This window comes from Bos mutus, chromosome 11, assembly GCF_027580195.1.
Source record: "Bos mutus isolate GX-2022 chromosome 11, NWIPB_WYAK_1.1, whole genome shotgun sequence".
In the NCBI taxonomy this organism is placed as follows: Eukaryota; Metazoa; Chordata; class Mammalia; order Artiodactyla; family Bovidae; genus Bos; species Bos mutus.
The window spans coordinates 31,604,114-31,617,443 of record NC_091627.1 but is presented as its reverse complement, the minus strand read 5'-3'; the positions used below and the strand labels follow the sequence as shown (position 1 = coordinate 31,617,443).

Genomic DNA, 13,330 nt, shown 5'->3' with positions numbered 1-13,330 from the left:
TTCTTGGTAATTAATAGAACAAAGGCGCATAAAATAAATGTAGATTATTTGGGCAACTGTGTTATATGAATCTGATCTTGTATGCTTACTTATCTAAGGCAATATAGAATGAACACTAGTTTTAAACATCATTTATAAAAACATCATATATTATGCCTTAAATCACAATTAATTTCCAAAGTTTAGTAATATACAAAATGTAAGAGATAACAAAAAGACAAGAGGAAAATTTTATGTCTGTTATCAACAGCTATTGCTCTAATTCTAAATAATCTTATGGTACTAGTGAAACAAAAACTATAACTAATAGTATATGAACTGCAAACAAAGATATACAGAAATCAAGAAATTAAAAAGTTGCTTCTTTGAAAAAAATAAAATTGAAACCAACCTCTGGCACAATTGGCCATGAGAAAAAATCCATTGATAAAGCAGTATTTAGGAATACAAAATGTGATGTTGTTTTAGATTTTGTAAACATTAAAGATTAAGAGGATAAAAGCTTAAGCTCAAGAGGTTAAAGTATAAAACTTTTAGGAAAAAACCTGTGGGAAAATTTTCATAACCTGAATGTTGAAGTTCACAATATTTTTGGGTAATAGCCAAAAATTGGAAACAGTCTAAATGTCCATCAACATGTATATCAACAATTTGGGATATATCATAAAATGGAATATTGTTTTAGCAATGAAAAGGAATAAACTGTTGTTAAACAATTTCACATGTTAGCAAAGTAATTCTCAAAATCTTCACACTAAGTATGTGAACCAAGAACCTCCAGATGTTCAAGCTGGATTTAGAAAAGGCAGAGGAACCAGAGATCAAATTGCTAACATCCATTGGATCATGGAAAAAGCAAGAGAATTCCAGAAAACATCTACTTCTGCTTTATTGTCTATGCCAAAGCCTTTGACTGTGTGGGTCACAACAAACTGTGGAAAATTCTTCAAGAGATGGAAATACGAGACCACCTTACCTGCCTCCTGAGAATCCTGTTTGCAGGTCAAGAAGCAACAATTAGAACTGGATACGGGAACAATGGACTGGTTCTAAATTGGGAAAGGAGTACATTAAGGCTGTATATTGTCACCCTGCTAATTTAACTTGTATGCAGAATACATCATGTGAAATGCCAGGCTGGATGAAGCAGAAAGTGGAGTAAAGATTACTGGGACAAATGTCAATAACCTCAAATACGCAGATGACAGAACCCTTATGGCAGGAAGTGAAGAGAAATTAAAGAGCCTCTTGATGAAGGTGAAAGAGGAGAGTGAAAAAACTGGCTTTAAACTCAACATTCAGAAAACAAAGATCATGGCATCTGGTTCCATCACTTCATGGCAAATAGATGGGGAAACAGTGGAAACAGTGACAGACTTTAGTTTTTTGGGCTCCAAAATCACTGCGGATGGTGACTGCAGCCATGAAATTAAAAGGCGCTTGCTCCCTGGAAGAAAAGCTATGACCAACCTAGACAGCATATTAAAAAGTAGAGACATTACTTTGCCTACAAAGGTCCCTGTAGTCAAAGCTATGGTTTTTCCAGTAGTCATGTGTGGATGTGAGATCTGGACAATAATAAAGGCTGACTGCTGAAGAATTGATGCCTTTGGGCTGTGGTGTTAGAGAAGACTCTAGAGAGTCCCTTGGACTGCAAGGAGATCAAACCAGTCAATCCTAAAGGAAATCAATCCTGAATATTCATTGGAAGGACTGATGTTTGAAGCTGAAGCTCCAGTACTTTGGCCACGTGATGTGAAGAGCTGACTCATTAGAAAAGACCCTGATGTTGGGAAAGATTGACGGCAGGAGGAGAAGGGGACAACAGAGAATGAGATGGTTGGATGACATTACTGACTTGACGTATGTGAGTTTGAGCAAGCTCCGGGAGATGGTGAAGAACAGGGAAGCCTGGTGTGCTGCAGTCCATGGGGTCACAAAGAGGTCAGACAATTTCAAATAATCATGCTGAGGGAAAGAATCCAGAAGAAGAAAAGTATTTACCGTGTGATCCCATTTATATAAAATTTTAGGTAATGCAAGCTAATGTATAGTGACAGAACTTGGATCAGTAGTTTCCAAGGGATTGGGTAGAGGTCAACGAGGAGTGGTGGGGATGGATTACAAAGGGTGCAAAGAGGAGCATGATGAATATTACTTTCTTCCTCAATGGTGATAGTTTCACATACTTCAAAATTCAGCAATTTGTGTTCTTTAAACATATCCAGTGTATTATGTCAGTCATATCTTCAGAAGACTTAAACCTGTTTAGAGCAATATGAGAAAGTTAATTGGAACTTAGTTTCACTTTTGAACATGGGTATAAAAATCTTTAAGACTGATAAAAGTTAGTATAAGCAGCAGTTTTTGCAACTTTTTCTTTCTTTCCTCTTTAAAATTTTCTTACAGCTCTATAGTGTCAACCCTCCTTGCTCTTATGGATGGATTAGACAATAGGGGCGAAATTGTTGTTATTGGTGCTACAAATAGACTTGATTCTATAGACCCTGCTCTTAGGAGACCTGGTCGTTTTGACAGAGAATTTCTTTTCAACCTTCCAGATCAAAAGGTAACTGTTTCTGTTTTCAATATACTAAGATTTATTTCTCATTTGATTATGAAGTATGTGTTTGTGTGTGTGTGTGTACACACCAGGCTTCCCTGTTCTTCACCATCCTTGAGCTTGCTCAAACTACACATACGTCAAGTTATATATATATATATATATATATATATATATATGAAAGAAAATATTTGTTATAGCATTGGTTTATTTTTGGTAGCTGAATGCCCAACTTAGACCTTGGAATTGAAGTAATAGCTACTGATTCCAGACTTTGTCAACTTTTGAGCAAAATTTATCCTGATAACTTCCAAGTTCTTTTTGTCTTGGTGCTAGATCCCAGATTCCTCACCAAGCCAATAATAATTTTATCTTGGTTATAATTTGCTTTTTCATAATCTTAATCTCCAGGATCCCCTGGAGAAGGAAATGGCAACCCACTCCAGTACTCTTGCCTGGAGAATCCCATGGATGGAGGAGCCTGGTTGGCTACAGTCCATGGGGTCGCAGAGAGTCAGACATGACTGAGCGACTTCACTTCCTCAATCTTAAGAAACTCAAGTAGCAGTATTGAGGCAATAAGGACGTTCAATTTTAGAAAGTGTTGTTTTTCCCTGAAAGAAGACAAATGTGAAAAAAACATTCTGATGTGACTTTTCAGCTGATTATGAATTCTTATACTTCAGTGTTTCTTTTTTTTTTTTAATGTGGGAGAAAAAGAAATTTAATTTGGAACCAAGATGTTAAAATTTTGATTGTGTTATACAGTTAGATTTAAGGTAGAGAATGCTATTTTGAAAGAAAAAAATCAAGGTAAAATTGTGTAAACCTTTGGTTTTTTCAGTGAATTCAATTACTATTCATGGAGATTACCTTGTTATGTGTTAAGTGTGAAAGCATTCATGAACTTATATGACATTGTGTATTATATTTCTGTACTTAATCTAAAACTTCAACTTCAAACTGTAATGACACTTTATGCATATTAGAACTGAAAGGATCTGAGAAATCTAAATATATAGTTTGTTTAAAAGTTATGAATATTATAATGCATTGAAGTTTTTTGCTTATACATTTTCAGATGGTAAAAATGATGTGGAGGAAAGTGAAATTTAGTTTTGAGTTCTAGTCGTACGTCAAGTTATTTTACCTCTCAGACTATTACATGTCCTAGTTTGTGAAACAAGGATCTCTACTACATAGCTCACAGGGTTATTATGGGAATCAGAGTTAACATGGATGCCAAGCTGTTTATGCTTCTTTTAAAATAAACAATTGCTTTTCTGGGATATGGTTAGTTGATGAATTTGTTCCATCTGATACATTTTGGGGTTGATGATATTTTATTTGTATTTTTTTCCTTAAGCAAGATTTTATTTATCTGTGCTTTTCTTCTTAGGCAAGAAAACACATTTTACAGATCCATACCAGGGACTGGAATCCAAAATTGTCAGATGCTTTTTTAGGTGAATTGGCTGAAAAATGTGTTGGTGAGTGCTACTATTTGAATTTTTGATTGTCATTGTTTGTTCTGCTCAGCCTCCCTTTCCCCTTATATTTGGAATGTGAATGAGTATAATTATATTTTTGTGCAATAGATGGCTTTGCTTTCAAATGTAAAAAATTATTTTAAACATTTCACTTGAAGTTTGAACACTTCTAAATTAGAATTTTAGCTGCCATTAGGTGTTTTGATTAACAAAGCTCCGTAGTAATAATGCCTTTCATTGAATGCTGGATTTCCAATCTTATTACAGTATCTCCTTTTAGGAACTGTTCCCTTTTAGAAATTTTACTAAGAAAAATAAGCTTAAACAAGAGGTAAAGATCCATGTATAGGGCAGGACTATAGTCTTTTACTTCGCAGATTACATGATGGACTCATCTTCATTCTGGTGGTGTAGAAAGAAGTTGAGTGAGAGGAGTCTTCAAAGAAAACACTTAATGACATCTGCTATATTTCCCTAAATGTTAAACTCTCCAAGTTAATGTTAAATTATTCATAGAGTAGAAGATCTCCTACAGAGTGAATGAACACTGTTGCCCTAAAAGGATATGGTGAGAGTATTTTATGAGCATACATAGGAGATGGAATTCAGAGGTTTTAGAATTCAGGAGTTTGGCACTAATTAGGTCTGAAATAAAAATGAATATAGTCTTAAGCAGCTGAATATACACGCAGGTATTTTTCTTTCATTCTTTTTCTGTCTTTTGTCTATTTTTCTCTCATTCTCTCAAAAATATAGATTAAAAAAATCTCTCCATGAACTTTTTAAGCATTATGAAAAGTTCCCCTAATAAGTCCACTAACAATCAGCAGTCTACTTGGGAAAAGTTTAAAGTTACCAAAACCAAAAAGAACAACTTAGTTAAAAAATCATTGTGGTCCACCATCAAATAATTAAAACTTAAATAGAACATTAGTCCATTCAGTTAGCTACATCCGAATTATCCTCTTCATCCACAGGGACCTCCATCTCCGAAGCAGCATACCTCAACTTTTGAACCACAAAGACCTCGACATCTTCTGGTGAGGAGAAAAACGTAAATCTCTCCAGCACTACTCCAGTTTAAGCTTTGCCTGGTATAAGAGAGCATGCGCCAAACCCATTTCATGTAAATTTGGCTTGACCTTTGCAAAGCCTTGTGCTGCTTTATGGGAGAGGGTGGTATTTGGTACAAAATCCAGTCTTTGCCCTTTTTGAAAATTTGACCCCTTTTATTTCCTGCTACTTTTATGATATTGTGTTAGAGTACAGATCAGAATGGAAAGTCTTTGTTGATTGGTCTGTGACTTTGTCACAGAATGATCCTTAACTGAAATAAGCAGAAGTCTTCAGATAATCTTGGAAATTCCCTGAGTAATCTAAAAATTATTTTTTATTACCCTATCTACCATCTGAAATATTATATACTCTAATTCGTCATCCTAAATATTAGATTCTCAGTTTTCTTTTTAATTTCCAAAGGCCACTACTTCTCATTTTACCAGGTTATTTATTTTAGCTTTTAGTCAGTTTCTTAAGTTAAAAAAATTTTAAGACATACTTTGTTATAGGACTGAAAAACTTCTCTTGCCTTTTTTGGGGGTGGCGTTGCTGGTTTAGAATCTGCTTATATATATATATATACTATTTTCTTCCTGGAGAGTGACATAAAAATATAATTAATTATAATTAACTGACTTCTGATTTTGTTTGTGACATTTATTTCATTTAAGAAACCAATTCACATTAAAAAAAAAATCAAATGCAAGTCTTCAAACAGGAATGAAATAGCAATACACTTTAAATTCATTATGAAGTTACCATTTATGTATCCCAAAGATGTTTTAACATGTATGGGTTCAATAGAGTGAAATTTATGCCTAGCAAAAGAGTAAGCAGGTTTTTGATGAAGAACCGAAAACAGTTGACTTTTTCTTAGAGGTTATGGATTTGGTAACTTTTATCTTGAAATGAATTCCCAAGTACTTGGAGGTTTGCATGCTTCATAGGTGTGATTTTTAGTAGTCTTCAAGTAATTTTGGTATCCAGAACATGTGCATAAATAGTAGGAGCTTAAAGTTAATGAAGATCTTCTATCTAATCATATTTGTCTATTCATTTTCACTAAGAAGGTTTAAGCAATGAAAGGGTATCCGTCAATGAGGCATCTTAGCTTGTGAACCTTCACTGTTTGGTATTTTACTGAAAAAGTAGCTTCATAAAATTTTATTGCCTTTCCTAGTTTATAGCCTCTTTGAATAGTTTATACTTTCAGTCTGTCAGACAAATCTCCATCCTAACAGTACTCAAAATGCTTTTTTTGTGTGTGTCTATGATATGTGTGTTTATCAGACTATTAGAATTGTAATGGTAGAACTGGTATAGTTATGGAATTCTTACGGAAGGGATATTGATATTTTCTCTAATATCAACTTCTAACTCTCAAAAGAGGCTATATTTCAGTATTTCTAGAATAGTCATACATCTATTTTCTAAACCAGGACCCTTTGAGAGTGAAAAAAAAACGCTGTTTAGGCAAGCGGCCTAAACCAGGACATGTGATCACACTTGATATAACCTATTTAGCCTAGTTATGATACACCTTTAATCCTGTTTTAGAGTCTAGTAAGGGAAGTGTATAAAGTATTGCTACAGTCCGTGGGGTTGCAAAAGAATCAGACCTGACTTAGTGACTAAACAAAAGGAAAATACATTATTAACTCAGTAGTTCTCAATTTTTTGTTTATCAGATTGACTGGTAGTTTTCTCAAAATACACATTTATGATATTAAACCACCACTTAGTGATTCTGATTCACTACGTTTGTTGGTAACCTATTTTTGATTCATTTTCATTGTTTATTCAGAAGGCTAGTCAAGGTTGACAACCACAGATATAAACTAGTAATTCTCATTCATGAACAAATATAACAAAGATAAATCCTGTAATTTATAGTCTATTGGTCATGATAATCCATGTGAAAATTTATTTTTTTCAAGTAAAACTTTATTACTAATGATGAAATTCAAACTTTCAAGGAAAAAATTAGAATTTTTTTTTAACAAAATGGATAATAAGCCACACAGCAGTTCTCAAAGGGTGCTGTATGACTTATATTTGTCACTGTGAGCTGACAGCTTGCTAACACTTAAAAGACTATAGTGATAAGACTATAGTGCAGTGATATTAACAAATGTGATTTTTGGTATTGTTAATAAAATGTGTCAATATAAAAACTTCCATATAATTTAGGGAAGAAAATTTACTTCTTTAAATGGAATCTATTATAGTTGATAAACTCTAAAGTTATCTTTAATAAGTTAAGAAAAAATGAACAGTAGATTGCTAATTATATTATTAACATATTATGTCAAACACAAATGTTATGGGCAACATTTACTGTATAAAATAACTTTTAGTGACTTTTTCTGTTCTGCATTGTTTTTGAGCATTTTTTTTCCTTTTTAACTTAGACTTTTAGCACTTAAAAATTGAATCATATAGGATGTTCAGTAACTGTATATACTTTTAAAGAAGTAAAAGGAGTGTGGTTTATATTTTTTTGAAGGTGGTAGTTTATTCTTTACTTCCTCTGAAATGGATTGTTTGATTAATTTATATCTGAGCTAGTGTTCTACAGTTACTTTGTGGAATTAATGTCACAGATATGTATGGAACAGGAAAAGATAGTTTTTTTTTGGGGGGGGGGGGATGTTCATTCCTTAAGAAGTAGAAAATAAAATGAGAGAGTGATGGTGTGATCACTCACCTACAGCCAGATATCCTGGAGTGCAAAGTCAAGTGATGCCTTAGAAAGTATCACTATGAACAAAGGTAGTGGAGGTTGTGGAATTCCAGCTGAGCTATATCAAATCCTAACAGATGATGCTGTGAAAGTGCTGCACTCAATATGCCAGCAAATTTGGAAAACTCAGCAGTGGCCACAGGACTGGAAAAGGTCAGTTTTCATTCCAATCTCAAAGAAAGGGAATGCCAAAGAATGCTCAAACTACCACACAATTGCACTCATCTCACAGGCTAGTAAAGTAATGCTCAAAATTCTCCAAGTGAGGCTTCAACAGTACGTGAACCATGAACTTCCAGATGTTCAAGCTGGATTTAGAAAAGGCAGAGATCAAAGGAACCAGAGATCAAATTGCCAACATCCACTGGATCATAGAAAAAGCAAGAGAATTCCTAGAGAAAAACATCTATTTCTGCTTCATTAACTACACTAAAGTCTTTGACTGTGTGGATCACAACAAAGTGTGGAAAATTCTTCAAGAGATGGGAATAGACCACCTTACCTGCCTCCTGAGAAACCTATATGCAGGTCAAGAGGCAGCAGTTAGAACTGGACATGGAACAACAGACTGGTTCCAAACTGGGAAAGGAGTACATCAAGGCTAATATATTGTCACCCTGCTTATTTAACTTATATGCAGAGTACATCGTGAGAAACGCTGGGCTGGAGGAAGTACAAGATAGAATCAAGATTGCCGGGAGAAATATCAATAACCTCAGATATACAGATGACACCACCCTTATGGCAGAAAGTGAAGAGGAACTAAAGAGCCTCTTGGTGAAAGTGAAAGAGGAAAGTGAAAAAACTGGCTTACAACTCAACATTCAAAACCCAAAGATCATGGCATCTGGTCCTATCACTTCATGGCAAATAGATGGGGAAACAATGGAAACCGTGACAGACTTTATTTTCTTAGGCTCCAAAATCACTGCACTTGGTGACTGCAGCTATGAAATTAAAAGACACTTGCTCCTTGAAAGAAAAGCTATGACCAACCTAGACAGCATATTAAAAAGCAGAGATATTACTTTGCTTACAAAGGTTCATATAGTCAAAGCTATAGTTTATCCAGTAATCATGTATGGATATGAGAGTTGGACCATAAAGAAAGCTGAGTGCCAAAGAATTGATGCTTTTGAACTGTGGTGCTGGAGAAGACTCTTGAGAGTCCCTTGGACTACTAGGAGATCAAACCAATCAATCTTAAAGGAATTGGATATTCATTGGAAGGATTGATGCTGAAGCTGAAGCTCCAATACTTTGGCCACCTGATGTAAAGAACTGCCTCATTGGAAAAGACCCTGATGCTGAGAAAGATTGAAAGCTGGAGGAGAAGAGGACGATAGAGGATGACATGGTTGGAAGGCATCACCGACTCAATGGATATGAGTTTGAGCAAGCTCCAGGAGTTGGTAAAGGACAGGGAAGCCTGGTGTGCTGCAGTCCATGGGGTTGCAACCACACTACTGAGCGACTGAACTGAACTGAGTGGTAAACTTGTTTTTTTCTGAGGAATTTTTGGGAAATTGATTGCTGATATGGGACAGTGTCCAAGCTTCATCTGCTTATCCTTTTCTGAATTAAATTGTCATAGGACATAGTAAGTTTTCCCCTACCTCTTAATAAATGTTCCTTTTAAAAATAGAATACTTAATAATTTTAGTTGAAATTTTTAGTCCCAGTAAGTTGGTTTAATAATAAAAGAGCTTAAATTTCTTGGGAAAAAAAAAGAAGCCTAGTAGATATGATTCATTGTTCCCCCTTTCCTGTAATACATGGTAACTTAACGGTTTTATGTTTCCAGATTATAACGTTGCTGTTACTCTTTTCTCTTTTCATGCATTCTTTCACTCAGGAAATTATTGGGTATCTATTGAATGCCAGGCCAGACATTGTTCTTGGTATTTGAGATAGATAAACAGTTAGTGAACAAGACAAATAATCTAGAGGTCATTTTCTAGTTGGGGAAGGCACATAATAAAAATATTAGGTAAATGATAAGGTGATAAGTACTGTGGAAAAAGGAGAGCAGGGTAAGGAGTTTTCTGTTGCTTGTAGGACTTGATTAAGGTGATCTTTACTGATAATAGGGATATAGTTTATTATAGATGTGTGAGTCAGTTTGATTTATATGGTTTTGTTCCTTAATGTTCTTTTTCTGCCAGTTAATCTGGGAGTATTTCTTCTCTGCTTGTAGTTTTCCTGTCTAATCACCATTTTAATTTCAGTATTTAAGTGTTCTACAAGGTCATTGTAAGATATAAAATGAAATAAATCTGGTAACATTCCTGGAAGAGCTTAGGGACTAATGTTCTGTAACTAGTTTGAGTGGTTCCCCCTGCTGGCATAATTGACAAAGGTGGCCAAATGTAGATTTGATCGGTAATGTAAAAAACCAACCGTGACTAGTTTGAGTTTTTCTCCTTTGTTTTGTGTTAAAGACCGAACAGTTCATATATTTTTCTATGTATTTGTTGCTCAAATGAATGAAATGACTGACTTTACTGGCAGCTCGATCAGTTATTTAACTTAATGATGGATGATGCCTCATGTCTCTGTAGCCCTTTGAACTAGATTATCAATCGCTTTAAAAGTAAATATAAAAAGGAAATTAATGTGAAAAATGGAAGAATTCTCATTCCTTTTAATACCTTTGGAATTATCAGAGATGCTTACAACTTTATAGTTTTGGGGATACTTAGATATTAACCCGCTTCTACCTTGCACTCAGAGTTGGTAGTAGAATAGCTCTGATTTCGAAGTTTCTGCTTATGTATACTACTTTGTACTGCTCCATTATATATGTTTGAAATAAGTAATATTAGAAAAACTTATGGAAAACTAATGCCTTAAGGACTAAACTGATGATTAGGAATATTGATGAAGGATTGATATGATGTTATTTTTCTTAAAACCTTTCTTGAAGAAAGATGAACATTATAATCAGTGGTTTTGGCACAAAAATATATGACTTCTTTTAATATCATTAGTTTATGTATTTGTTAACATATTCAAAGCATTTTTAGTTAATGAATAAATGGTTTTATTAGGTGTTTTTAAAGGGTCATTTTTCATTTTGCTAGTAAAATTGCCCATAATAACTGATTTAGTATTAGTTTTTTGGATAAAGATGTGCATATTTGCAAAATATAACTGGTACTTGGAAAACTGGGCTTACCTTTGTTATCCTTTTCCTTTTGTGCATTAGGCTATTGTGGAGCTGATATCAAGGCCCTGTGCACTGAAGCTGCCCTGATTGCCCTCCGGAGGCGTTATCCCCAGATCTATGCTAGCAGTCATAAACTGCAGCTAGATGTTTCCTCAATTGTGCTCAACGCCCAAGATTTTTATCATGCAATGCAGAATATTGTGCCTGCTTCCCAGCGTGCTGTCATGTCTTCGGGACATGCACTGTCTCCCATCATAAAACCACTGCTGGAAAGAAGCTTCAACAACATCCTAGCCGTCCTGCAAAAAGTGTTTCCTCATGCTGAGATTAGCCAGAGTGATAAGAAAGAAGGTAGTATAAATTCTCTTTTCATATTGTTAAAATGATAAGTATGGGCATAAGTAAATAAATTGAATATCCTTATAAAAGTATTTGTGTGTTACTCTTTTATATTTGCCATGAATATAGGAGATGTATCTATTTCATTTGCCACTGTATTCTAGGCCTAGCATATGCCTAGCATACAGTAGTTGCCTACTCAGTGTCTGTAAGAATAATGAATGGATACTTGTTCTGTTTGTTCACTCTTGGGACTATCTGACTATCTTAATATAGGAGTGTTAGCATCTTTAGGAAAGTTGACTGTAATAGTATTGGTTTACATTTCTCTTATTATTATAAAGTGCTTACATAAATTGTCATTTATTAATCCTTATAACAGTCTTGTGGGGTAGGTACTCTTACTCTATCAAAAATGAAGATATTCACTTATATAGGGTCACTTAGTAAGTTCTAGGTCTTGCTCAAATCCAGGGAGCCCAACTCCAGAGGCAGTGCTCTTAACCATGTTGTAATAATGTCCCTCTGGATTTAGCTCATCATATTGCTATTATTGGCACAGCACTCCATAGTGTGTGCTAATGGAGTGTAGTTTATTCAGTTCAGTTCAGTTCCATCCGACTCTGTGACCCCATGAATCGCAGCATGCCAGGCCTCCCTGTCCATCACCATCTCCTGGAGTTCACTCAAACTCACGTCCATCGAGTCGGTGATGCCATCCAGCCATCTCATCCTCTGTCGTCCCCTTTTCCTCCTGCCCCCAATCCCTCCCAGCATCAGAGTCTTTTCCAATGAGTCAGCTCTTCGCATGAGGTGGCCAAAGTACTGGAGTTTCAGCTTTAGCATCATTCCTTCCAAAGAACACCCAGGACTGATCTCCTTTAGAATGGACTGGTTGGATCTCCTTGCAGTCCAAGGGACTCTCAAGAGTCTTCTCCAACACCACAGTTCAAAAACATCAGTTCTCCAGTGCTCAGCTTTCTTCACAGTCCAACTCACGCATCCATACATTACTACTGGAAAAACAATAGCCTTGACTAGACGGACCTTTGTTGGCAAAGTAATGTCTCTGCTTTTCAATATGCTATCTAGGTTGGTCATAACTTTTCTTCTAAGGAGTAAGCGTCTTTTAATTTCATGGCTGCAATCACCATCTGTAGTGATTTTGGAGCCCCCAAAAATAAAGTCTGACACTGTTTCCACTGTTTCCCCATCTATTTCCCATGTAGTGATGGGACCAGATGCCATGATCTTCATTTTCTGAATGTTGAACTTTAAGCCAACTTTTTCACTCTCCTCTTTCACTTTCATCAAGAGGCTCTTTAGTTCCTCTTCACTCTCTGCCATAAGGATGGTGTCATCTGCATATCTGAGGTTATTGATATTTCTCCTGGCAATCTTGATTCCAGCTTGTGCTTCTTCCAGCCCAGCGTTTCTCATAATGTACTCTGCATATAAGTTAAATAAGCGGGATGACAATATACAGCCTTGACATACTCCTTTTCCTATTTGGAACCAGTCTGTTGTTCCATGTCCAGTTCTAACTGTTGCTTCCTGACCTGCATATAGGTTTCTGAAGAGGCAGGTCAGGCGGTCTGGTATTCCCATCTCTTTCAGAATTTTCCACAGTTTATTGGTGAGGGAATAAAGTAGAACCTGATTATAAATGGTCTTGATTTCTGGCCTCATGACTGTAGTTTGGATTTGAGAAAAAAATAGAAAGCTACTTCAGAAAATGCTACTCATTTATAGGAAAATTTTAGGTTTGTACGCTAATCAAAGTAAAGCCCATGAACTTTGAAGACAGCAATTTTTAAAAATTGTCTTAATTTTCTTTGTTCAGCATGTAGTTTTCACTGTATAGAAAATTGTTAGTGAATTATGTTAACATTATAACTGTTATATAGACTAGAAATCATGAGTAATCAATGAATTTTGCTGTTATAAATATATTTTTCAGAAACTTT

At 35.2% G+C, this 13,330-nt stretch overlaps 1 protein-coding gene across 9 annotated transcripts in view; it reads left to right on the top strand.

Moving 5' to 3' along the window:
- Window positions 1-13,330, top strand: part of ATAD2B (ATPase family AAA domain containing 2B) — a 156,866-nt gene that overhangs the window by 48,230 nt on the left and 95,306 nt on the right. For all 9 annotated transcript variants that reach the window (XM_070379174.1, XM_070379175.1, XM_070379179.1 and 6 more), the window contains 3 exons: window positions 2,410-2,569; window positions 3,963-4,053; window positions 11,064-11,375. In XM_070379174.1, the coding sequence (XP_070235275.1) occupies window positions 2,410-2,569; window positions 3,963-4,053; window positions 11,064-11,375 (563 nt within the window). The remainder of the gene's footprint in view (window positions 1-2,409; window positions 2,570-3,962; window positions 4,054-11,063; window positions 11,376-13,330) is intronic.